We start from the raw sequence: 24,938 nt of genomic DNA on the forward strand, positions 1-24,938 counted from the left end.
TACAGTAAGTTATATCTTCGAAGTAAGAAAGCAATGTAAGCAAACAAATCAGAAAAATGAAATTACATCAAAGAAGTGAGAAATCAAATGGACATTATTGCGAGTTCAATAAAGAAAGATATTTTAAACTCAAGTGCGGGCTTCCGGTTTTCTTCTTCTGGCTTCGGATGATGACCTTCCTGGCGGGGTGTGGCGCATCAGTACGACATTATGCATCGTTTTGTTGGAAAATTTGTTGCCTTTTTAGGTGTGGCTGCATAATGCCTCTCTTGTAGAAGTCTTGGTCGTTATTGGCGAAAAACTCGAGCAATCCCTTTTCACAATCCTCTCTTGATCTCATTTTCTTATAACTCAGAAAGTTTTGCAGTGCGCGAAAAAGGTGATAATCACTTGGTGCCGGGTCCATTTGACCAAGGCTTCGCAGATGGAAATTCGATCCATCAAAAATGTTTTTGTTAATTGGTATGGCACCCAAACATCGAGCTTCTTTGTGAATCCAGCTTTGCGCAAATGGCTTAAAACTGTTTGATGGTTAATCTTTAGCTCCTGGGTTGCGACTGCTAACATGCCGATCAACTTTAATTATTTCAGTGATTTTATCGACATTTTCGACGACGGGTCTGCTCGTGCGCGGTGCATCTTTGACATAAAAAATAACTGAACAGAATCGGCGAAACCACGATTTCTCGTAACTAGCTGTTACAGTATTGACTCCATACACCAAACACCATGCACAGCGGCTTAGATTGAATTTTTGCTTTCATCAAAGAAAAACTGTAAAATGTACCGAATTTTCTCTTTGTTGACTTTCACTGTTTCAACACCCTGTAACTCGAATGGACCATACAAAAACCAGCGAAAGCATTTTTTATAGTGTGAAGTGTCAGCTCAAAAACGAACCTAAACTTTAAACTGTACGATCGATACTTCATGTGATATCGATCATTAAAGCCATCTACCAAGAAAAAAATGGATTTCTTTTCCGACAACCCAATATTTGTATGTTGTTAGTGTCAGCATGATCAAACACTCTTCAGCAGGAATTGGATTCTCTGCAGAATCTTGGCAGGTAAAAACATCTTAATATCACAGAAAACACTGAAACACTAACTACCGTACTTGCACGAAGTACCATTCTTAGGTCTTAGGTCGGAGCATCGCTGAGAAGAACAGTCGCGTGGTAAGTAATTGTTTGAATTAAAAAGGGGAAACGGGACCACCGGCTGACTGTCACACCGCCGCACGATTAGTCATCGGTTAGTACGTCCCAAACACGATCGGTGTCGCTTGGTCCGCGTTTGCGCGAAAATAGCAGAATGACTATGGCGAGCGGATCGGTGAGTGAGTGACAAATAACCGCAAGAGAACGCCGAGATCTCTCAGTGCATTCGTGATCGAGTCGATCAATTAAAGGGTAACAAATTGTCAATCAACCCTTCACTCGATCCGGCGGACCAATTGTCCGTAATAAAAAATGCAAACAAGATCCAGAAACCCGATGCGGAACGTGTAGGTTCTTTAAAAAAATAAATTCAACCACATCACATCCCTCGAGTCCGCTCGGATGCTGGGGTAGAAGCAAGATTCCAAATTCGGTGGTTCGGCGCCGCGGAGAGACAACAAACAGTGGGTTAGAACCTGCGCCGCGATGCGTGCGCATGGCATTCGTGCACGAGAATCGCTCACGGCGGTTCGAGCAGAGAGTGAGCACGGGATGGCCGTGTGTGTCCCGCGCACGGACGATGGGTTCAGTAACTCAACGACACTACTCCGACACGATACACACTCCGTTTTCCGAAATTCCGTCACCAAACGTCTGTACGCGCCTTCGGTGGGCGGCTACCATATACGGAGGAACCTCAACCGCAGCAGCAGCAGCAGCAGCAGCACTAGAGGTGCGGTTCGTTTAAAGTATTCCGTTCACGTCCGTTCCCTGTGAAGACTCCCTGGCATTCTTGAGCTTGAGCTGATCGCCTGTGTAACAGCGATCGATCATCGTTCCGCGAGTGAAAGATGATATCACCGCACGATCGCGCACGAGTTTGTCGGGAGCCGCGGGCGCGACAGTCATCAGACGACGACAGGCCGGACGTGAACCGGGCTTAGTGAGCGCACGCACACCTTCGCTCGGCCAACGGTGCACGAAGATTCACACATGGTGCAGTTTGCGGATCCCTACTCATAAGAACCCAGAACCAATGTCAGGATCGGCCGCCACAGTGACCACAGGGGAGTGATGTCCCGCGCGAAACAGTTTAGTACGAGCCCCCGTTTTGTGACCAGGTTCATACGCAGGTGTTAGTGTAATGTTAATGGCACTGCATCCAGATCGGTGAATTTCGCGAAGATACTGCACGCTCCAGTAGTGCGTATCGAAAGCGTATCTCACAGCCCTATCTTAATTGGCCGTAGTTACAGTGTGCAAAATGTGTGTTATCTCGTGCACGACTGCCGCCTCCACCAATACACCGATCCCGCTTCGTGTCGGCGCGCTGGTATGGATTGGCCGTCCGTCCGGCAACGAATTTCTTCACCGAATCCTGCCGACTACTCGCCAGTGTTGACGCAAGCAGTACCCGCCCTAAGCAGTGCTCTAATAATAACCTCACTATCGATGCTCGCTTCATCGCCAACGGCGTTTAATAGCTCCGTTCTACGGCGACACACAACGTCCCATATCCGCGAAACACCTCACAGATTCACACACTCTCTCTCACTCTCTCTGTTTTGTATCCGTGCATCCGAGTGCGTTTGGTTACTCACCGGACATGTATCGGTCGGTCGTATACTCGTAATTCATCTTCAAGTACTGATGCTGATCGGGTACGATCAGCTGCGAACGATGATGTCATCCACCGGACATTGATGATAGGCTCCACGGAGCTTCAAGACCCGCCAAACTAGCTGTAACAGATCGTTTCTACCGCACCAATTGGAAGCTTCCTTTTTCAGTGACCCATCGAAGTCGATCCGCCTTGTTTTGACAGCCATTAAGCGGACGGGATCTGTTTTGTGTTTGTTGTTATTTTGCTTCCGACATTCACCGGGGGCGCTTCTTCTGAAATTCGGCATCCAGAAATAGACGAAAAGTAGTAAACAATCCTCGGTGCCGGTCCTCCAGAGGTCCGACCTTTGCATCGATGCATCAGCTTACAAAGATGCGCTCGTTGTCGTGTAACGCCCCGTTAACCGGAGTGCTTAGTATAATCTCCGGGTTGCAAAACATCCATGTTTAGTAGTAATAAATTTTCTTTTACTGCTTTAAAGATTAATGTCACCACTTACAAGATGCACGTTAACGAGAACAATAACTACTCGATTAGGGTGACGGTTAGGCCAAGATCTTCGGATCTTAAGTGGATCAATTTGAATCAAATGCCATCTGAAGCATTTGGAATTGTACTTCTCGAACGCGATTGTTGCACTTTAATCCACAATGAAAATGGAACCGGAATTTCTTTACCGATGCTTTTTTATTCCCCAATTCCAAATATTATTTTAGACGTCTTCCGACCAACTAAGCTACAATTTGACTTATTTATCATCGATCAGCAAATGTGACCAACCAAACACCAAGTAGCAAGTTTTGGGAGCTTTCGAAAAATTATTTAAAGATTAAATGAATTTTTTTCCAAATTTAAAAAAAAGGAGTGGTTTCGCAAGATACAAATGTTCGACTTTTAGAACTTATTGCCAATTTATTACCATAAAAAAACCTGTTTTACCATGCTGTCGCCCACGTGGACCACTGAGAGACGTGCTAAGTGCGTGCTATCAGCGAGCATCAACTTGAAAAGCGCGATTAATTTGCATCAATCTTGCAACACCCACCGGAACAGGTGAGATTGTTTACCAACCGGTTCTAGCTCCTCGAAAGTCCTTGCAAGATGATGACGCACTACCGTGCGCGGCCATGACGTATTTTCGCTGGCCGAGAAAAGAAACCATCAACCCGATCCGATTTAAGGCCCCCGTTGACGTTAACTTTCGCCGCCGTGATGGTTTCGAAATGGGCTGCAGATCGCGCTGCGGGTCACAAACTTTCAAGTTCAACCTGAAAACGCGATCTCGCGATCTCAAATGGCGTGTTGCGGTTTTGGTGGCGAGTGACTAGCCGAGTTTCGCCAGCCGGGTTTGAGGTTATGTTTGCAAACGGCCACCAGCCGTAGGCGTGGGTGTTGGCTGCGAACCAACACTGCTGTAACGGCACCCCTAGAGGGGGGCACCGGATTACGGGACGCGGTACACCAAAACGAACCGCACCCGTTCTGTTCGCACATCGTCGCGGAGCAAAATGGCCGGTGCGGTGGTCGCGAGACGCGGTAGAGAATATTTTTGAATAATATTTATTTCTGTTTCCGGCCAAACCGCCGCCGCCGCCACGCGATGACGTAACCCATACAGGGCGGGGGGTGGCCGTAGGGGAACGCGGGAACCATGTTTGCGTTGCGACGAACGCCAATTGCCGCCAAGCTATGGATACTCTTTGGTTGTCGGCGGTCTGTATGCAAATGATCTGTCTGGTGTGTAGCAAAGGGAAGTCAGTTCACGAGCGCGCGAAAGGCGTACGATTACTTATCGCCTTATTATTTTATGCTCATTTTACATCGCGAACAAACGCACGCATCGTGCAATTCAACACACGATTGGTTTACGGTTTTGCGTGCATCACTCTCCGATGCTTCGTTTGCTTTCTTTGCTTGCCATTACTTGGAGGTATCGAGAAAAAATGTTGCTGCTTATTATGCTTTCCTTATTTGTACGTAATAATTAGCGATATTATTAGTGGTATTGATTAAAAATATGTTTTTTACGATTTTACTGTGAAGCATTCTTCACATTTTGGGTATATTTTTTGTTGGAAGCCAGCAAACAAACACACAAAACTGATCAACCTTTGGAAATGTGTTACTAATGATCGCCGATTTTCAGCATTCTCCACTCGAAATCTTCTCGAACGAAATAATGAGCATAATATAATTGCTGCACGATCGACAGTGTTGTGTGTGAAACCGAAAGCCGTTGCAGTAGTGGTGGTGCTGGTCGCGTGTGGCATTCGTGAAAAAAACGCCAAAACAATGGCCGACCACAACGAAAACAGTGGCCCGAAAAAGGTGGTGAAAATCCAGGACTACATTTCGCCGGGCATTTCCCGGGAGCGCAGCTTCATACGCACGCCCAATGTACAGGTAAAGTACTGCTAGCGAAAATGACACTAATCGAGTGAGCAAAATTGAAGCCATTTTGACATTAACCGTCTGTCTGCTACTCTCTTTTCATTCCAAATTGGCAATCTATAGCAATTTTTTGAGGTAAATTTTTGGGCCGCTCCCTTTGGGCATGATCTTCAACTGATTGGCATTTCTGTCTGTTTTGTTTTGTGTAATTGTATTCTATTGTATTTTATTTTGTGTATTATTGTATATTCTCATCGAATGTGCCACATTGTGTACTACCGGCTTAACAAATTCAACATCTACTAGGGGTGTGCATTGAGAATCGGAATGCCGGAATCACACAAAAATGTTTATAAAATTTTAATGCGATTTTCTTTTTTATTCAAAGTATGTGCCACCGCTAGCTATACATTTGTCCTATCTCTCTGCTAAATCATGGATTCCCAGACGAAAGAATTCTTCGACTTTTTAAGTAAATTAATTAGTCATCCCATTTCGACTTCCTCGTAGAAAAACGAAGGGCTGCTCAGCCAATACGTGTCCCATCGATGAAAATGAATGATATTCGGAAAGAACCAAGTCTGGTGAATAACGCGGGGAGGGATAGCAACTCCCATCCAAGTGATTTGATAGTATCCTCAAACAGTTTGGCTTTTTGGTGCGCCTGGTGCTTGATTCCACGGGCCACCAGGCGCCCCCATTGCAACCCACTAGAATTGCATTTTGGTCGTTTTCGATCAATGCATGGTTCACATTGATCATTTGTTGTCAGTAGCGATCGGAATTAACGTTTCCATCAGGTTTTAGGAGCTTGTGAAACACCACACCTTTCTGGTTCCATCAGAAAGTCCGTTTTTTGGAGTCCTTTGACGCTTTTTTTTGTTAAGTCAAAATCGCCATTTTGAAGTTTTTAAAACCACTTAAAGCACTGCGATCTTCCAAACACAAGTCCCGACAAGCATTTGGTGTGATTCCGAAACAGTTTTCTTTAAGAGGAGCAGAAAAATAATAATCCCCGCAAAACGTCATTTTCAGGCACAAAAGTTGACATAGTTTAACCCTTTAAATGATGGGTTGCAAACCGAAATATATTTTTTTTCGACCTGGACTCATTTACCTGATGTCAAAACAAAGTAATGATGAATGAACAGCAAAACTGGGAAGTCCCAATCGGCAGGTACAGCCATCTTTTTAACATTCCGATTCTCAATGCACACCCCTAGTATATATATAAAAATCAAGTTGTGTCTGTATGTCCCTTATAGACTCCGAAACTACTGGACCGATTGACTCGAAATTTAGTACACAGGGGTTTTTGGGGCCGGGGAGTGCAATAGTCAAGGTTAGAAACCCCTCACCCCCCTCTTTCTTTGCCCTCCCATACAACTAACTGTTAAAAACATCAATTACTCCACAAGTTATGGATCGAATTTCATCAAAACTTGCACAGTGGTTGCTGGTCACCTGAGAAACCATGTGACGAAATTTGGTCCTTGCAGGACGAGGGGAAGGGGGGGTCCCCATACAACCCCAATCCTTAAAATACGTCCTAGGGCAATATGGGTATCGTTTCTTAGGTTTTGGTGGTCTCTAAATCGATTGGTTTCCCTTAAAAGGCTTTTCCTTCCTTCTTCCACCTATCACCACCCCTCATTCCATCCATCTTGAAGTAGTGTGATGTTGGGGGGATCTGCATAGTTTGCGTTTAATTTTTAAAGAAGGTGAGAAAGAGAGGAAGAGAGAGATAGAGAGGGAGAGATAGAGAGGGAGTGAGAGAGAGTGAGAGAGAGGGAGCGCGAGATAGATAGAGAGAGAGGGGGGAGGGAGTGGGAGAAAGAGAGAGAGAGAGAAAGAGAGAGAGAGAAAGAGACAAAGAGAGAGAGAGAGAGATAGATAGATAGATAGATAGATAGAGAGAGAGAGATACAGAAAGAGAGAGAGAGAAAGAGAGAGATAGATAGATAGATAGAGAGAGAGAGATACAGAAAAAGAGAGAGAGAGAGAGAAAAAGATAGAGAGAGAGGAAAAAGAGAGATAGAGAGAGAGAGAGAGAGAGAGAGAGAGAGAGACAGAGAGAGAGAGGGAGGGAGAGAGAGAGAGATAGCAACGGACTGGGGGGCTCCCATGCAAACGTAACATAAAATTCAGCATAATTCGGGTTGTTTTCGAACAAATCGAACCTAATTCTGCAGGTGGGAGTTTTTGGGAAGGGGACATGTTCTGGTGATTTTTTGAAACCCTTCGCCACTTTACAACGGGATGGCTCCCATACAAAATTAGGGTAAATTGCAGCAAAATTCGAAAAGTGTTCAAACAATTTGAGTCAAATTTAGCAGGTGCGAGTTTTGCCATGTATCCAACGTTAAGCGGGAAGGAAAGCCAATCGGATACATCACCGGGAAGCCCTTTCATTCGGAACAGAGTAACGGGAGGAGGAAAGAGAAACTGAACAAATACGTCACCGGGAAGCCCGATCGTCTGAAAAGTAGAAGTAACGGGAAACGCAAAGGGAAGCTGATCGGATACGTCACCAGGAAGTCCGTTGAAACGTCGGATAATCGAGAAATGAGGATGAAATGAGGCGTGGCAACGCGCGCCGGGATCAGCTAGTTTATTATGAATATTAAAACAACATAACGCTATCTTCATAACATAACAAATTAAATCATCGCAGAACAGTGCATCAAATCTGTTTTTTTTTTAAATGCTACTGAAACTACCAAATTAGATTGTTTTAAAGTATTTTAAAACTGGAGAAAACTATTTTGTAAAAAAATCGTTACATCTCCCACCCTTTTCTAAATGTTCATCCCTGTTTCTGTTTAATTCTTGTATTCGTGTACGTAAATATGGATTACCAGCTTCTGCGTTCGTTTCGCCAATTGTGTTTAGAGTTAGTGTTAGTTCTATTTTTAAATTATCTCAAGTTGTCAATTATTATTTAGGCTACGTTGCACATTGACTGTTTCTTTTCGGGAATAAATAAATGTCAATTCCCTAAAATATATGACTAAGCATAACTCAACAAACATTCAAGCAAAAGAAGTAATAAATGTACTAAAGCCAAAATGTTACAAGAAGAAAAACCAACTGTATTTTCATTGCAAATTGATCGATGTTTGGCATTGACTATTTGAAAACATAAAAATAGTCATGGTACAAAGTAAATCGTACCATTCACTACTGTTTGTTAGATTGCTATTAGCTTTTTTTGCTACAAAGTTTGCAAAACGAATATAAAGTTTGTTTGAAAAGATAACTGAAAATACACGATTGGTTGTTTCCTTGAATATTTTTGGCAATGCCATAAAAAATAAGCAAATTTTTTTATTTTATTGATCTAATTTTTTCGTAAAACTGTGTTCGTAAAACTACCACTTTAGCATGCCTTTGATTAACTAAATAAATTAAAAGTTAATGATAATAGGAAAGAAAGCTGTTTCGTAAATCTAAACACATTACAATCGCCATCGACTAATCCGTACGTTGCAAAATTGCGTTGCCACCGACTAAATCCGTACAGCTACATTGCTTGTTGTTCAATTTTGACTCCGGCGTACAGTGACCGTCCACTAATTGGCATTGTTTATCCCTTGCGCCGACTGCAGAACAACAACAGCAACAAACGACGCAGTTTGGCGTTCTCCCAAAGTCAAGCCCATCAGCACGCTCAGCAACAGCTCCGAGGTGAGTCCTCCAGCATCGTATGACACGAAACGGGGGGATATTCGTTACCAAATGTAAGCGAAAATAACTTCCAATTTTCTGTCCTTCCAGATGGAATGCACAACGTCAACAAGTTGAACGTGCACGCCCAGGAGTTCCAGATGCACAACCTACCCCTGAACGATCACCGCTTTCCGCTGCAGAGCTCTAGGTAAGGGAGAGGTGGGGGCTTTTCCGAAGGGGTTGTTGTGGCCATACTCGCTGTCTCTTTCTCGCCCGTTCGGTGCAGATCGTTGAACATCTACAGCGGTGCTCTGCAGCACTCGAAATCGAACGTCGGCATGCCGTTGGGAATGCACGGGCGGCAGCATCACCCGCTGCACCTCGGCTCCATCGGCAGCCCGGTGCAGCGGAGCTCCCTCATGATGCCCCCGTCCCACTCACCGCTGCACCACATGGGGATGCAGATGCAACCGTCCCATATGCCCCTCGTGAACTCGCCGTCGAGCAGCAACATCCTTCACGTGAGTGTCACTCGCGCTTGCTCGATCACGTGCTTCGTGTTGTCATATCTCAAACCGCTTACTGTAAATGTGTTACTCTATCTCGTCTCTTGTCTGTGCTTCCATCTCTTTCTCTCTCTCCCTCGCCAATCAGTCTAGCGGACCGCGCGTCAAGTTCGCACCGGAACCAATGGTTCACTCGACACACGCAAACAATAGCGCAAGCTACCACAGCAACAACAGCAACTCCCCACACAACACCAACAACAGTAACAACAACAGCGACAGTAACAACCAACTGAATGTTGCACCATTGCAGCGCTCCAAGTCGCTCTCGTCGGCGGACACGCTGGCCCGCGGCCTGGCCAGTCTCGGGCTAGGCATCGGGGCGGAAGCCAGCGACGTGGGCATGTTTTCGCCGGAAGTCCAGACGGCCATCAACAATGCGATCGACGATCCAAATCAGCTGAATGCGCGCTGTCTGATGGATCTGGCCGCCCAGCTGTTGCACCGGGCCGTCGAAGGACGCCGGTAATGTCGCCGTCGCCGGGTCGTAAGGATACCGTGTTCCGAACCTCATCTCAATGGTTTCCCGTGCCGTTCCAGATACTCACTTCCGATATCGCGTCTGTGCATTTCGATCATCGCCAAGGAGAAGAAGGAGACTTTTCTGGAGGCACTGCTCAACACCTGCCGCCAGTGGTATCAGGAGCGGGAAAAGGTGCTTGGTCCGGTGCAGAACTCGAAGAACCCTTCCCGGCCCCGGTTCACCTCGTTCATGGCGTTCCTGACGGAGATGTTCTGCCAGCTGAAGCGCCGGCAGCTTCAGTTGCGCACCGAGTGCGACGGAGTGCCGCCACCGCTGGTGCTGCTCACGGTGCTCGGCAAGTGCTGCGAGGACTGCGTCCGGCCACCGGTTCGATCGTTGTCGGAGGTTAGTATCCGGTTCTAGGAGCTCTAGTAGGGAACCACCGCCCTATGTCTTCGAATGGTGTTGTTTGTAATCCTTTTGATGAAATTGAGTCGTTCGGAAAATTGTCAAGAGATCATAGCTTAAGAACTTTTTGATGATTCCTTGAACAATGAACCCTACAATCGACCAGAATTATCAAACGGTCCTTTAATTATTAATACATATGGACGTTGTTAGCGTTATTACAGTTTTTCTAACCTTACGACTAACGAAATCTAACGAATGTTGTTAAAGAGCTTCGGAATTAAACGTCTTCGGACTTTCAGAACCAATCAGTTCTAAGTCGGTCTGTCTCTATCAAATTAATCATAAAATGTTAAAAGTGTATGCCTCAATGTCATAGTTTGATAGCTTTGACTTGGTTCCAGCGTTAAATTAAGACTAAAATTAATTGGCAATCACTAGACTAGACAGACTACAACTCTTTCTCTTCTCGTCGTTGCAGATCGAGTGTTTGTTCTTCGTGCTGACCTGCATTGGACGGGACCTACAAATGCACCTTCCGCAGCAGCTCGAATCACTGTTGACCGGCGTGCGCGATGCGTTCCTCAATTCGGCCGCCTCCGCTCCGGCCATCCGGCGTACGCTGCTCCAACTGATCGAATTGCAGGCATCGCACTGGCAGCTGCCCGGCAACACCGTGCTGTACTACTATCCTTCCTCCAAGTAGTGGGTTGGCCGAGGGGATCCGCGGCTCGCAGTTGGAAGTGGGACATTGATTTTGATGGACTGCAAGTCTGGTACCGCCACCGAAGGACCTGAACAACAACGGGCGTGCCTGTCGCCGGGAGGCGCACGCACATCACACTTTTTTTTACCGAAACGCTCACGAAGCTGCAGATTGGCGGTTGTTCAAACCCAACGAAGCGATCAGACTACATTCCATCAAGCTCCTTTTGAAACGGTTTTGAGAAGCTACTGAAAGGCAAAGGCCAACGACGAGCCCATAATTGGACAGCCAAACCAATCTAAACGACGACGAGGGACGATCCCTTCTTGGATAACGCACACAGTGCGAAGTTTGTAGTACTTCCCCCTGGCCGTGAAGTTATTCGTTAATTCGCCAGACGCTAATCTTCTGTAACTTTTTATCGTTCTTTGTTAATTTTTTTAGCGACAGCCTGCACACAATCGTTCTATTTGTTTTGTATCACCCCAGTGCACGCGAACGACGAACGTTAATCCTTTTTAATGCAACAACCCCCTTTACGAAACGATTGATTACGAACCTCCTGTGGAAGTGATAGAAACGGCACCCAATGCAATGACAAGCGCCCAGCCGTAGGTACGAAGCATAAGTTTGACGGGCTTGCAGCACGTTGATCGTAACAGTAAGAAGCGAGTGCCATCGGTCGATTCCATTCGGCCACAGTGAAAGCACATTAGATAATCGCGATAGCGATCAACTTTGCGAAAATGCAAAACAAGAAACCAAGAGAGAAAACAAGAAAAAAAAACCGTTTAGAAACACATAATCCTAGTCACTTGTCGTACAACAAGAAAAGAAGTCAGTTGCCGTTCGAAGCGAGGCAAAGGTACCATCATCGATTAGGCGATTTCCTCGCACAGACTGAAGTAAAGTACCGCTCGTGGGGGGCGCTGCACGGATTGTTGAGCTTAAATCCTCAACATCACGTCGGACAATCAGGCAGGCCTCACGGGGCGACGTGTGGAATAAATTATTTACGCTGCAAAAGAACCGCCTGTTGCATGTTTAAAAGAAATTAGATTTTCTGTTTCGATAGATTTCATACACACCCCTGCTTATATGGTAGGATATGAGCTACACGGAAGTAGAGATCAATCATGTTGATCATACCTTTTATACCGGGAAAGTTAACATGTGGCTCTCGAATGAAGAAGCAAGTAAAGCTGAATCAGTAGTTGATAAAAACGTTTGTGTATTTTTTGCAGTTCGTTGTAGAAATGAAGGTATTGAGAAACGAGCGTCGGAGACCGAAAATCGAAGGATTTGAACCGACCGATGTTGACTTATTTATTTATTTTTACCAAGAGCTAATATTCGATGAAAAACGACCGCCCAGCAATACTGAGGTCCAGGTCAGGATCGAGAGTAGAACTTCTACAGAAGTTATTTGAGAATCGGAAGCTATTTTTGAAGAAATTGGATTGATAAGCCTTTCCCATTTCACTTCAACTCTCGTGTAACCATTTCATTGTCGGAACGGAACTGTAAGAGAAGTTAGAAAAAAACATATCTTTGAGAGGCATATGGTGCGGTTTTGTACCCTCAAGCTTTGCAAATTTCAGTGATCATTCAGATGTCGCGGATCATTTCAGAAGGACCAACTCACGTTGGAATTTTTCAAAAAAAAATTGCTTCTACCAATGCTGAGTTTTATGCTGGCAATTGGTACACTCCAAAGCGCCTTTATTCGGCGAACGGATTCGAAATTACTGAAATAAACATGCCCGTTGCCAGTAAAAATTTAAATTAAATCAATTCATGGGAAAGTGTTTAGCCTAATGTCGGTTTCCACCAGAAGATGGATGTCCAATATTAGTTAAAATAATTAGTCATTGTGTTGCAAACGTGCACGATGTGCGTTTAAAAAACTATAATGAGGCCAAACTCATTGCGGCGCCAACAGGAAGCCGGAAAATGGGGAGAAAAACGGACCGGATCGCATTAACGAAATTGACGGAAGCGGCGAACGGGGCCCCACATTAAGGGCTCCCTTCGGCAGTGGCAGTGCGCGGCAAATAAAGTAACCTATCCGAACCTAACCATACGCACATTGCCGCCGTGAAGAAGAAACACCAATTGTAGTCTCGGGAACTGGGCACGGGGTTGCGTAACAACGCGCCTATCGCGCCGACAGCTTAAATACTCCGAATGCGATAAGATTGTGTCATGGGTGCCGAAGCATCGTGGACGCGGAAAAGCGGAAAATATCCCACCGATCGGCCGGCACGCAACCTGCCCGCCCCCGATGTCGATGCGTTGCGATGTGCGTCCGTCTTCCTACCCACGGGGTGCATCTTGAGATCGACTGCTGAGCTTGCTGAAGATGCATAATTGCAAACGGGAAGTGCAGCGCGGTGATGGATAAACATGGTGATTACACACGGTGGATGCACACCACACCACGTAACAAAAACACATTCAGTGGACCATTGTGCGCGAAGCGTTTCAGTTATTGTTTGCCGGGTTCGGTTTCGTTTGCCCGCACCTTGCTGCAGTTCTGCCAACTGGTTCTCTGCGTTTTCTTTTCCAACTTCTCTGCCAAGCGGTTCAGCCCAGCGGCGTTAATTGAAGCTTTTGCATCAACATTATAGTGCATCGATTGCGCAAAAAAACCTAACTTCCTCTCTTGGGATGGTTCAACGTTTTTTTTATGATTTACACTTTCGTTTCGATTCACCCTTGGTCGGATTGGTCGAGAAAAAATCATTGGTGATCTACAAAATAGAAAGGTTTATGTCTTTCGCTTCTCATTTGTATCATTTGAATAATGACGTCGGTTGAGAACCTCTTGACCTCTTAAAGACCGGTACATTTGAATGCTTTTTTGCAACAAGCCACAGGCAGTCACAACATTCGGTTGTGCGTCAAAATGTAACACCCTTTTCGGCAATTAAGCGCTGGACTTACTGCCGACCGACGCACCATGCTTCGAATAGTCATTCCAAGCCACCGCACCAGAGAAGGAAGAGTCCAACTCCATCGAGCCTTCGAGCTTTGTAGAAAATTCACGAAGCACCCGCACCAGTCGGAAGGTGGAGCCGTCCGACCCATTGTCCTAAAACGCCAGACCAAACGCGGCAGGGGGGGGCCGCGTTTTCCTGCCGCCCCCTGGAAGAAGAAGGAAATGCCACAGACCCATAGACGGCGGGACAATCATTTTATTTCGAAGGCGCTTTTTTCCGGGCCTGAAGTGGGCAGTTTCAATTTTTAACACCTTCGCCACCTTGGCCGGGGAAACGATTAGTGCCTAGCCGTGCTCTGGCGCGTTTTCGCGAGCGATCGGTAGCGAAGGTTTATCGAACTCAGCCGCCTTCGAGCCGTTCGAACACGCGCGCACCACGGGCTACGAGTCCGTTAGTTTATGCTAAATGGCGCGCGTCAAGCATGCCGACAGCAGGACGGACGCCGTTCGGAGCCGCACGGTTGGTGCTGCCCCGCGTGTCACGGAATGGAGGCGATGGAGGCAAACTCCGTGCAGAAAAGTTCACTGCGAAAACAAAAAAATGCACCATTCAACCGGAACGGGACCGCCGGCGGTGGTCAATTTCGGTGGCAGTAGTACCTCAGGACCGAAGCACCCGAAGATAGTTTCATTTTCATTTCAAGCGCCACGAACGAGAGAGCCTTTTACTTAATTGTTTCACGAACACGATCACTTTTCTTTTTATGCTTTCTATCTATTTTCGGATCATTTGTACAAAGTTTGCTGCTGCAACATGTTTGAAAAAAGGAAGAACATTTATCTACCATCCAGGACAATCAGCATCAGCATGATCATCCAGCTGGCCCTAGCCAGCCGGAGGAGATGTTATCCTGACTAGATATTTTTTTGTGGGTCGACGGAAATGATTTATTTTCTATGAATTACTGCTGGTAATACTCCTCGCGGAAAACATGAAAATGAAGATTGATTTAAGGTACTTTAATTGAATGTCTTGAGTGCAGCAGTAACAATGTAGTTGAAGAGTATCTGACGTAACGATTAAATAAAGACACGAGCCGTAGACGTGCAAACAAATGGAACAGAAGGAACGCAAACGCAACGTCGATTGGTTCTTCGAAACGGCAACGGAGGTCAGCACTGACGAGCAGGTTGCAGGAATCCAACGATGACCACCGAAGGCCCATTTAGGAGCCAACGATTTGCGTGCGCACACTATCCTCAGCGGGCTATCCGCATATTTCCAGGCTTACGATGGCGGCAGCAATTCATCACTTTTTTCAGCGTTCCCTCGCCCTGGCTCGTCCAGCCGTCGCCCAGTTTTCCGCCCTCGTCTTTGCCGGCTTGTTGGAAATGTTTCGTACGTTTGTAGTTTCGTGCATTTCCTTTTTTCAGCAACCCTCCCGGCCACCCACCACCGCCGCCTTTGAGTCTGCGGGTGCGGGTGTGTATGTTGATCGACGACTGCCAACGAAAACAAAAGAAAGTGAGCTTTTCGTGCGAAGCGTCGCGCCCGTGCCAGTGGCCATGTTCCAACAACCCGTGTGCGCCTCGCCGATGGTGGAAAACGGAAAAGAAAAGCGAAAGTACAACCGCCGCACGATCGCATCACGAAAAGGGCCGCGCGCGTGTGGCGTGCAGCGCCTCTTCCTTGGGCGCGTTTAATTGGCGCTAAAAATCGGCCCTCCACCTAGCGCAAGAGCGTGATGGCAACAGGAGCGTGATGAGGCCTGGCCAGGGCGGAAAACATTGCCCAAGACGACGGCGATGGCGGCGACGACGATCCCGGACACGTATCGTACGCCGCCCGAATACCATGCCGCCGACCGCGAAGGAAAGAGCGCGTCTCCCCACCAACGGGGGCGCAGGCGACGGCTTCCCCCGGACGCCATCTCTGGACACGCTCCGGTTGCTTAATTAAAATATAAAAACCCTTGCACCAGCGGAACGGTTAACCAGTAAACTTTGTACGCTCCGTCCATCAATAGGTGTATCGAAATGAAGTTGACGGTAAGGATCACTGCTGCCAGCCCATGGCCAAGGATTATTTGTGGCGAGAAACGGTGTGCTTGGTGTGAACGCGGTGTGGTACGCCCCACATTATGGACTTATGGTGAAGATAAAGCTAACGTTTTGGTGATCTTATGTCTGCCCAAGTGAATGTGTCTCCTGAACATTGGCTGCCTATTGAACTGTGGATGTGGACAGTGGCAATGAAAAAACAGCAAGGCCCAGCAAGGACATGATCGCAGTTTCGTGACGGAATACTGTTCTGCTAATGTTTGGTGATAAGTTTTGTGCAACTTTCGAATCATCCAATGAAAGACAACAACGCTGAGGAAAACATTGGCCACTTCCTTGTGATTTGTGAAAACAAGGATAAAATATTAGACATTGGACACAACTAGCACATTAACTGATACGAACGCTACTGGTGGCTTTTCGAACGGCTTGAGGCAGTTGGAATGAGCTCTTTTTTATAATTAGCTCTTAAAGGACAAAAAGACTTAAAATACTCAAACTCCGGAAGTTCTAAGGTTCAATGAACAAAACACCAAAATGGCCTATATATCAAAGGATAACATGTTCTCTTCGTGGTTGAAACAACACAAGATCCTGAACAATAAAAAAGCTTGGTTTCGAATACTGTGGTGCCACATTGCGTGGTATTCGACAGTAGTTTGCTAAATAGTCTTTTGGACATTCTTAACCACTAGAGTCCAGGCCAGAACTTGACGTGGTATACTCAACTTGAGGGCTGTATAAAACACAAAAACAATTCCAAGTATTGTTATGCTTTTCATTTCGTAAGCATGTGACCAAGATATGAACTAAGATAGTTCATCAGTCTCACACATCAGTCCCTTTCCGTGAGAACTCTAAAAAGTGTATTATTCGATTTGAAGTAGCAAAGAGTTGTGGTTGATGTGCTTGTCGTGATCTGGCTAAAAGTAGTAATGAAAGCTTCCAACTAAGTTAGTACTTATGTACGGTAAAGGATATTGCCAAGCTAAAGGGTCTACTGCTCCAGACCCTCCAGTCTCCAACTGGTCACCATGTAGCTAATTTCGAACGTCAACCGACGAAAGTTACAATTTCTACACGATACTTGATGCCTTCTTTCTGGTTCTATTCCCATTCCGCACGTCCAGATACTGGTGGCATCGGTGGCTGTCGTCATCTCGGCAGCACTGGCGCTGGACTTCGAAAGTCGAAAGTTGCAACCAGGCGCCGATGGCAACGGGGCCGATCTGTTGTCGGAGCTGGAGCAAACACCGGCCGAGGACCGCCAGTGGCAGGCGGTGAAGAAGCACGAGAAGCGGCAGACGGGCAAAAAGATTCACATCTTCCTCAGCAAGCCGAAGGGCAAGAAGTCGAAGAAGCACAGCACGGCCGCCGACGGCGAACCGGAAACGCAGACGCGCAAAACGCCCGAGTTGACGACGCGCTCCGACAAGGGCGTGATCGATACGACCTCGGACGCCCCGGACGCGGCCGTGGGCGAGAGCCAGCACTACGAGGTCGGCGAGCATAACATTGTGAAGGAGAAGATCAAGATCAAGCACCACCATCACCATCATCACCACAACCACGTGAAGACGGTGGTCAAGAAGGAGCCGTATCCGGTCGAGAAAGTGGTCCAGGTGCCAGTCGAAAAGATCGTGCACGTGCCCAAGCCCTATCCGGTGGAAAAGGTCGTCGAAAAGGTGGTTCACGTGCCGGTCGAGAAAATTGTGCACGTCCCCAAACCGTACCCCGTCGAGAAGATCGTCGAAAAGGTTGTCCACGTCCCGAAGCCGTATCCGGTCGAGAAGATCGTTGAAAAGCCCATACACGTCCCGAAACCTTACCCGGTGGAGGTCAAAGTTCCGTATCCGGTCGAGAAGATCGTACACGTGGACAAACCGTATCCGGTGGAGAAGATCGTCGAGAAAGTGGTCCACGTGCCCAAGCCCTATCCGGTCTACAAGCAGGTCCACGTGCCGTACGAGGTGAAAGTGCCGTACGAAGTCCCAAAGCCGGTGCCGTATCCGGTCGAGAAGAAGGTTCCGTATCCGGTTGAAGTCAAGGTACCGGTCGAAGTGGAGAAGAAAGTTCCGGTGCCGGTAAAAGTAGAGGTCGAGAAGAAAGTTCCATATCCGGTAAGGGTTTACGTGCCACAGCCGTATCCGGTGGAGAAGAAAGTTCCGTATCCGGTGGCAGTGAAATCGGCCTCGTTTCCGTTCCCATTCGACAAAGACATCTCGAGCTACTCCAACACCAGATTTCACTCGTTCGATTCGCAGCAGCACGAAGAGCTAGCCGGATCGGAGGACAACTACCGTCGCTCCGTCAAGACTGGCTACAAGAAGGGCAAGGGTAAGAAGTCGAAGAAAACCGATCAGCAACAGAACCAACAACAGCAGCAGCAGCAGCAACAGCACCACTCGTCGAGTGCTCCGGTCACGGAGGACAACAGCGAAGGGCAGTCGGGCATGGGAGCGTCCTACTCGGCGGTTAACAACGGCGGGGACCACGGAGCACACTACACTCAGACGACGATCTACCACAGTGGGCCCGGATATCAGTCACACCAGCAACAGCAGCAGCAGCAACAGCAATCTCAGCAATCGCTTCAACAACAGCACCAAGATCAGCTACAGCAGCAGTACCATCAGCAGCAGCAACAGCAGCTGCAACAACAGTATGGAAACCAAGATCAGACCACCTTCTTTAACCAGCAGCTGATCCACTACGGCCAGCAGCCCAAGTACGGGCCATCCACGTTCCCTAGCCAGTCGTCTCAAGGCGATGACTACGGCGGTTCTGTGCAGCAGTCATCCGGACAGGACGCCCACCAGTACGGTCAGTACACTAGCTCCGACCACTACGGTTCCGGATCGAACCACCAGGAGGTGATCGTCACACCTCCGACCGGTGGTGCCGGCTCCGCTATCGGACACACCAGCGGCTTCGGACACCAGCAGCCCTCCTACGGCCTCACCGCCCCATCGAATCCTGGCGGTGGCTTCGCGCTAGACTCGCAACCACAACCCTTCCAGCTGGTCCAGCTGGCACCGTTCCAGTACCAGACGCCTACCGGGTTTTCCCTGCCAACGGCCAGATAGGTAGGGGCGGGCCCCGCCCCTCCCAGACCCGACCTGTGAGACTGACACCAAAGAGTATCCGCACTGACCGAAAACGGAACCGAAGCGCACCGCCCATTGCTTCGACGACGGTGAGACGGTTGGAACTGGGCAGCCGAGCGCGCTCGTAAGCGATTGTTTGTTTTTTGTTTTTTGATTTAAATAACCATTACTTTACCCGCCAAACCGTTTGCCTGCCGTCCCACAAACCACGGCTCAGTGCTGGGGCTGGAAGTCTATTTTTGTGAAATAGTTTCCCGCTACCTGTAATCGTACCTCTTCCATCGCGCACGCTCAACGAATCCCGGATCGTGGATCGGGGTCCAGTACAGTAATTGACCGGAAAAACGGGACCCTGCCCTCTGGACCGTCTCCACGCTGCACTGCCGAAGGCTAGCAGATAATGTGTTACCGCTAATCTCTGATGGTGCCTCTCTGGTGTCGGTGGCAGGAGGAGCTATCAGAAAGTAGTTCACCGTCCACCGTTGCCAGAGGTACTCTGTACAAGGTTTCGAAATTCGTGTCATTGGATTTGAACCGATATTATTGTACATAGGATTCTTCCTTCTGTTGAAGATACTGTACCGCTGCGTCGTAGAACGCTGCTATTGTTGCGAAAATAAAATTAAATAGCTAAATGTCACACGAATGATTAAACGGTTCATTTCTGTCGCCGCTTCAGGTAAGTTTGTCTTTAGTTTAACACGAAAGTGATCAACTCACCGCTCAACAGCTCTAAGCGATGGACCGCTTAAACCTGCTGCTTCCGTGAAACTTTCACCGCTGAACCCAGACTAAAACATTGCGAAACCTGCGAGCAATCGCAAAATAACACTACAACATGTGCGATTGAAGAAACTAAATTCAACCGCCAGATCAGCCAAAGGAAAAAAAACAGGGAAATGAATGTGAACGAATAAAATGCACTTTTCCGGTTATGTGTGTCGAAGGAAGGGATCAGTTTATTATCGGAGGCGATAAATATACGATACAAAAATATTGTTTCTTATCTCTCGAAAAGGGGTTTTCACAGACTGTAATCGTTTTTCGACAAACGAGGCGAATCGTAAAAAAGGCGTACTACCACTACCTACATACATGCGGATGTGCTGGAGAGTCTTTCCTTTCGTCAAGTTCGTCAAAACAATCAATTTGTTGGCATTGCTTCGGTTTTGTAACACAACTAATGTATACCACAAACCAATGGATGCCGTTGGCCCACGTCTATCACGATTTCGTTGTGAGCACAGAGCTTGTTCAGTACACGGACAATGAAAGACGATACTAATATAATAATATAACTGCCACTACTTGCCACACACACACACTGTACGCTCCACCTTACCACCCTTGTTGGCAACTATTTGAAACCTATTGCAGACCTGGCGTAAAACTGTATCCTTTTCAGCAAACTAACCAATAATGCGCCGCCTGAATATCTCCTCTGCTACACACAAGGGGATACGCGTTAGGGCACTGAAATGAGGTAAATGTTTTTATGTTGTTAGCTTTGTTGTCTTCTTATAATGTGTACGCTTCTACTACTTCTTTCTTTTTTATGTTTTGCTTTTACATTATTCGTTTTTCGTTTTTTATTGTATTTTTCTGTGATCCTCTCTCTTTGTCTTTCTTTTTGGCAAACTGCTCGTAACGGAAACATTCAACATATCTTGAACAAACCATGAGTGGGAAAACGACGGGAACTTAAGCCTTAATGAAATGCAACACTGTTACGGGCACTAACACCTACCACCACTCCGGAGTGGGTCCGAGAAAACGTGCGCGCACGCGCGCAACATGCCTTACGCAAGCAGCAGCAGCAGAAGCAGCAGCATCAAAGCGCAACAAGTTGTTTGTGGCTGTTCAACCGATTCTCAAACAAGCGTGCTGACGGCTGACCGGGAAACGAAAATCTAACACAACTGAAGCTACACGTTCAACTTAAACAACTAAAACCACAAAACATTACAGCGGAAGTAAGCCACTGGACTAGCGGAGACCGCGAGTGTGCTCGCGCCGCGTGCGGGTGTATTTGATTTTGTGCGCCTTCACTCCTGCTTCATGGCACCCATTTCCTCGAGCAGCTCCTGCAGTCCGTCCGGGCAACGGCCGGCTTCGATCTCCATCGCCCAGGAGTACAGTTTCTCCAGCTCGTGGCGCAGCTCCACCACGGCCTTTTCACGATCAGTGACCAACTCCTCCAAATACTGATAGCGGAGCTTCTTGCGTGCACGGCACTCACGAGCACTCTGCCGGCTACGTTCTGCTTGTGTTTTTGCGGGCCACAGATGAAACGAAACGGAAACGAGAAATGAACCATTAGAGGAAACGTCGTCTTGTAAGGGACCATTTTCCACCATTCGGCCGCGCAATGCAATGTCCAGCAACGTACCAAGTTTGGCTTTCATATCGATCTTCTCGGTGGATGCCTTCCGACCCGGTTTGCGTCCTCGTTTGCCGCTTTCCTTGCGTTCCTGTGGCGAAAGCAAAAATTGATAACATTAGGCAACATAACCAAATGACCGTATTTCATTAATCAGCCCGAGGTAGGTGGGTTTTTTTCCTTTTTTAGTGGCCAACAAAAGGAGCACAAATAGCTGAGCATAAAAAACCTCCTGCGACTCTCTCTGCGAAAAGACTAAAATCAATACAGCTTTATCGATCGCCCAAGCGACAGACGAATCTCCGTCGCGCCAAGTTCTGAGCGGCCACCACCACTAGACCTTTGTTGCTTCACTTCTTCACTTCTTGGAGGAGCCGAAAAAGTGCATCCACGGATTGGCTACACAGCCGGCCCCCCGCCGTCTTACTCAACCTTCTGTTTTTTTTCTCTATAACATGCTATTAATACTCCGGCGGTGGCTCGGAGACAGACAAGCGTCTTCAGAGAAAAAAGACACAAAAGGATTCCCGTTTTCTTCGCCAAATATGTTTTCCGACGTAGTTTGTCACCTCCCGCGACGATAGCGACGCCACACACAAGAACCAACCACCGACGGGGCTGTTGCTGCCGGCGGAACGTGTTCGGCTTTCGGCGATGACGATTTATTACGCATCGGCGGTGCCGGGGGCACCCCGAAACGGTCGAACATTCCGCTTTTAATTGATCCTTTCCGTTGCGCGGCCGAAGGACATGTTGCGGCAATTTAATGTTTTGCATTTTCCCTCGAAGCCCCAGAGAGGTGTGCCGCAGCCGTTGGCCCGGGTTGGGAAATGTGCTTCACAAACAGTTTTGCGACGTAATTTGCATCACCTTGCGCTGGCCTCCCTCCTAACGCGGTGCCTCCCCCACTCGGTACGTAGCAGCCGGCAATCAAGCGTGTGCTTTTCGTTTACGAGAGACTGAGCATAGCGCAGGATATACAGGTAACCGGGTCGGACATTTCACACGCTAGAGTCCTCGGTTCTCGACAACACCCGGTCCGGCCCTGTCTTAACCTATGGGACTTTTCTAATTTCACAGTTCAACTGATCTTTTCCGCCGCACAGTTACCTGCTCGACGGAATGTAGGCCACAGCCGGAGTAGGGCTGCGAGTGTTGCTCACCTGGAAAAGCTCCCGGTGCGCCCTACTTCCGGCGTTCCGGTGCAGACCGCGACAGGAGAAACGGAAGAACCAAAAGGCCCTACTGCTTCTGACGCCAAATGCCCTTGTCGCAGAGGCTTCGGTGGCCAACAACTGCTACGTTTTTACCACTTCACTATAGCAGCGTGACGACCCCGGTGTACGGAGGAGACGCACTTAACCGACCCCTAACCTGACCTGACCTGACCTGGCCTAACCCACTCCCACACCCCTCGAAAATGCGCACTCTGCCCGTGTTGGCGAAAAGGTGTTATCTCGGTGTTCCGCCCCGGGTGTCCACGGTCCGACGTGAGATGGATCTAAAACGCAACTGAAGCCGATTCCAACGCTCGACACTGATCTCTCCCCCACACGCGACCAACAAAACGATGCGCCATTCGCCGCCGAGAGTCTCCACCGCCGTGGCCGCCACCGCCGCCACCGCCACCGTTGTCCGCCTTTGGGGGTGCTTGGGAAAAGAGTTTGCCAAATCGGTTGTTCTCGCCATTCTCGCCGCTGGTCTTCCGTCTCGTCGTCGCGCTGTTGAGCCCGGCCGAGGTTCGATACGCAATAGAGCTTTGCGTTCACGGTTTCGCTCCCGCTCGGAGAGTTGGCCCCAAAAGGGGGGAGAGCCAGACCAGACTCTCTCCGGTTTTCGCGTTCAGGTTCGCGCTGTCGCGAAGTACTGCGTAGTGGCACAGGACAGCGTTGTTTTTTTCATTTGATATTTCGTTCTCTGTCTCTCTCCACGGTCTGTGCTCGACTTACAGGGCCCTGAAAAGAGAAGGCTCTCGGCAAAGGGGTTGGAAATAGACACTCTCGCGTATGCTAGGTACGCGAGAAGCCCCAAACGCTGGTGCGCAATCAAGACAACCGCGCCACTTCACATCCCCACGGTGGCGCATATTTCATATTTGATTTATATCACTTTTTTATAGATTCTATACCCATATTCCAGGGGCACGTTGTGATGCCGAAAATATCGTTCCCAAAAAAAAGGGGGGCAAGATGCCCCGAATAGCATACAATCTACCGGTTCGCTCATGTCTTGTTATTTCCCTGTAGGAAAACATACATAAAAAAAAAACATTTTTCAGCATTAAAAAGGTCATGGTACTCTCCGTCCACATAAATGTACACAGTGATAGGACGAAACAAAAGTATTACCCTTAATCGTACAAGCCGTACTTCGTAAACGTACTTGCATCAAAGTAACAAGGAAGAAACATTAACTTAGAAGGCGCTGTAATGCTGTTTCGCGAAGGAACATGCTCTGCAATCGCAGAGCATCGGCATAAACCAAGCCACGCCGTCGAAATTACGTCGTAACAATATTGCAGCACCCTAAAAGTTTTGCCCATTCTAAAGTGGTTTGACGAGAACCAACGGGATTGTCCCCTCCGAGGCAAAAATTAACGACGTAAACAGAATCGCCGTCGCGCCGCGCTCGAAGGCACCACTACATACGCGCAATCAAACTCGCGAAGGAACGAAAGGGGTGTAAAAATGGGAAAACCTCTAGGGGCACATTGACCGTACGAAGAGGAGCTCGCCGCGAACGATCTATGACGTCACCGACCACCCCAGCACCAACACACTACAGATCCAAGTACTTCGCACACTTCCACGACCGCTGTGAAATGTGTGTACATCATCACTGGTATTTCACAATGTTCTGAATTGCTCTCGAGAAGGAAATGCTCCGAAAACCATCGTCCGGAAGCAATGGAAAACAACGCACTTCACCCTCAGCTCGAACGTGCTTCCGTTTTCACGTGATTTAGCCCGAACCCGAATCAAAACAAACACCTTCTTTCATCAATAGTCGCCATCTTTGTTTTCATGGCCTGTTCCATCTGCTGCAAAGCAAGGTACACGTTCGAAGCATGTCGGAAAGTGCTGCTGCTTGAGCTACATTATCCTTTTGTCCTTACCGCTTGGTTCTGCTCCTCGGCCACTGCGATCTCTTCGTAATCCATGGCTGACCACCCCGATTGCAAACACGAGGTGAGCTGGCACAAATTCAATTAAGTTCAATTTTCACCGTTCCGTTCGACTCTTTTACACTGGCTCGTTTAACGGGAACACTTTTAGCACAAGAACGTTACACAAACGGTCGTCTTCAGAGGCCAAAACCTTCAACTTTGTCAAGGAACCAGCACCAAATTCGTGCAATGTTGATCTCGTCTGTAATGTTGAATGGCGTGTGTGCTTTGTTTTGAAAGTGCCCAAGGCCTGACTTTCCTTCTCTTTCTACGAGGAAGTGTGTCTCACTCGCG

At 47.8% G+C, this 24,938-nt stretch overlaps 3 protein-coding genes across 8 annotated transcripts; 2 read left to right on the forward strand and 1 right to left on the reverse strand.

Annotated features, from left to right (window-relative positions):
* Positions 1–1,673: 1,673 nt before the first annotated feature.
* LOC128274833 (probable serine/threonine-protein kinase DDB_G0282963) lies at positions 1,674–12,308 on the forward strand. 5 transcript variants are annotated; one of them, XM_053013152.1, is made up of 8 exons: positions 1,674–1,895; positions 4,999–5,189; positions 8,786–8,864; positions 8,955–9,054; positions 9,133–9,367; positions 9,501–9,877; positions 9,953–10,280; positions 10,765–12,308. In XM_053013152.1, exons 1-8 carry the CDS (start codon positions 1,715–1,717, stop codon positions 10,987–10,989), a joined length of 1,716 nt encoding a protein of 571 aa, XP_052869112.1. In that variant the 5' UTR covers positions 1,674–1,714; the 3' UTR covers positions 10,990–12,308. The 5 variants fall into 5 exon arrangements, with proteins under 5 accessions (XP_052869112.1, XP_052869111.1, XP_052869115.1 ...); XM_053013151.1 differs by having other exon boundaries at positions 4,933–5,189; positions 10,765–12,307; XM_053013155.1 differs by lacking the exon at positions 1,674–1,895 and adding an exon at positions 2,059–2,158 and having other exon boundaries at positions 4,933–5,189; positions 10,765–12,307.
* Positions 12,309–15,967: 3,659 nt separating this feature from the next.
* Positions 15,968–19,077, forward strand: LOC128270739 (probable serine/threonine-protein kinase kinX). Its single transcript, XM_053008154.1, has 2 exons — positions 15,968–15,979; positions 17,122–19,077. The coding sequence occupies exons 1-2, from the start codon at positions 15,968–15,970 to the stop codon at positions 19,075–19,077; spliced, it is 1,968 nt and encodes a 655-aa protein (XP_052864114.1).
* Positions 19,078–20,032: 955 nt separating this feature from the next.
* On the reverse strand, positions 20,033–24,847 carry LOC128275040 (REPTOR-binding partner). Of its 2 annotated transcripts, none has more exons than XM_053013414.1 (3): positions 24,594–24,847; positions 21,488–21,569; positions 20,033–21,358 (listed from the first exon to the last, which is right to left on the reverse strand). In XM_053013414.1, exons 1-3 carry the CDS (start codon positions 24,636–24,638, stop codon positions 21,144–21,146), a joined length of 342 nt encoding a protein of 113 aa, XP_052869374.1. In that variant the 5' UTR covers positions 24,639–24,847; the 3' UTR covers positions 20,033–21,143. The 2 variants fall into 2 exon arrangements, with proteins under 2 accessions (XP_052869374.1, XP_052869373.1); XM_053013413.1 differs by having other exon boundaries at positions 20,033–21,361.
* Between the last annotated feature and the right edge of the window lie 91 nt (positions 24,848–24,938).

This window comes from Anopheles cruzii, chromosome 3 (genome assembly GCF_943734635.1).
Source record: "Anopheles cruzii chromosome 3, idAnoCruzAS_RS32_06, whole genome shotgun sequence".
Lineage (NCBI taxonomy): Eukaryota > Metazoa > Arthropoda > Insecta > Diptera > Culicidae > Anopheles > Anopheles cruzii.

Coding starts and splice junctions, on each gene's coding strand:
- LOC128274833 (XM_053013151.1), top strand. CDS start 1,715: ATGGCCGTGTGTGTCCCGCGCACGGACGATGGGTTCAGTAACTCAACG. Junction 5,190..8,785: donor TACGCACGCCCAATGTACAG/GTAAAGTACTGC, acceptor CGCCGACTGCAG/AACAACAACAGCAACAAACG. Junction 9,055..9,132: donor TTTCCGCTGCAGAGCTCTAG/GTAAGGGAGAGG, acceptor CGTTCGGTGCAG/ATCGTTGAACATCTACAGCG.
- LOC128275040 (XM_053013413.1), bottom strand. CDS start 24,638: ATGGATTACGAAGAGATCGCAGTGGCCGAGGAGCAGAACCAAGCG. Junction 21,570..24,593: donor CCGAGGAGCAGAACCAAGCG/GTAAGGACAAAA, acceptor CTTTCGCCACAG/GAACGCAAGGAAAGCGGCAA. Junction 21,362..21,487: donor CGATATGAAAGCCAAACTTG/GTACGTTGCTGG, acceptor CAAAAACACAAG/CAGAACGTAGCCGGCAGAGT.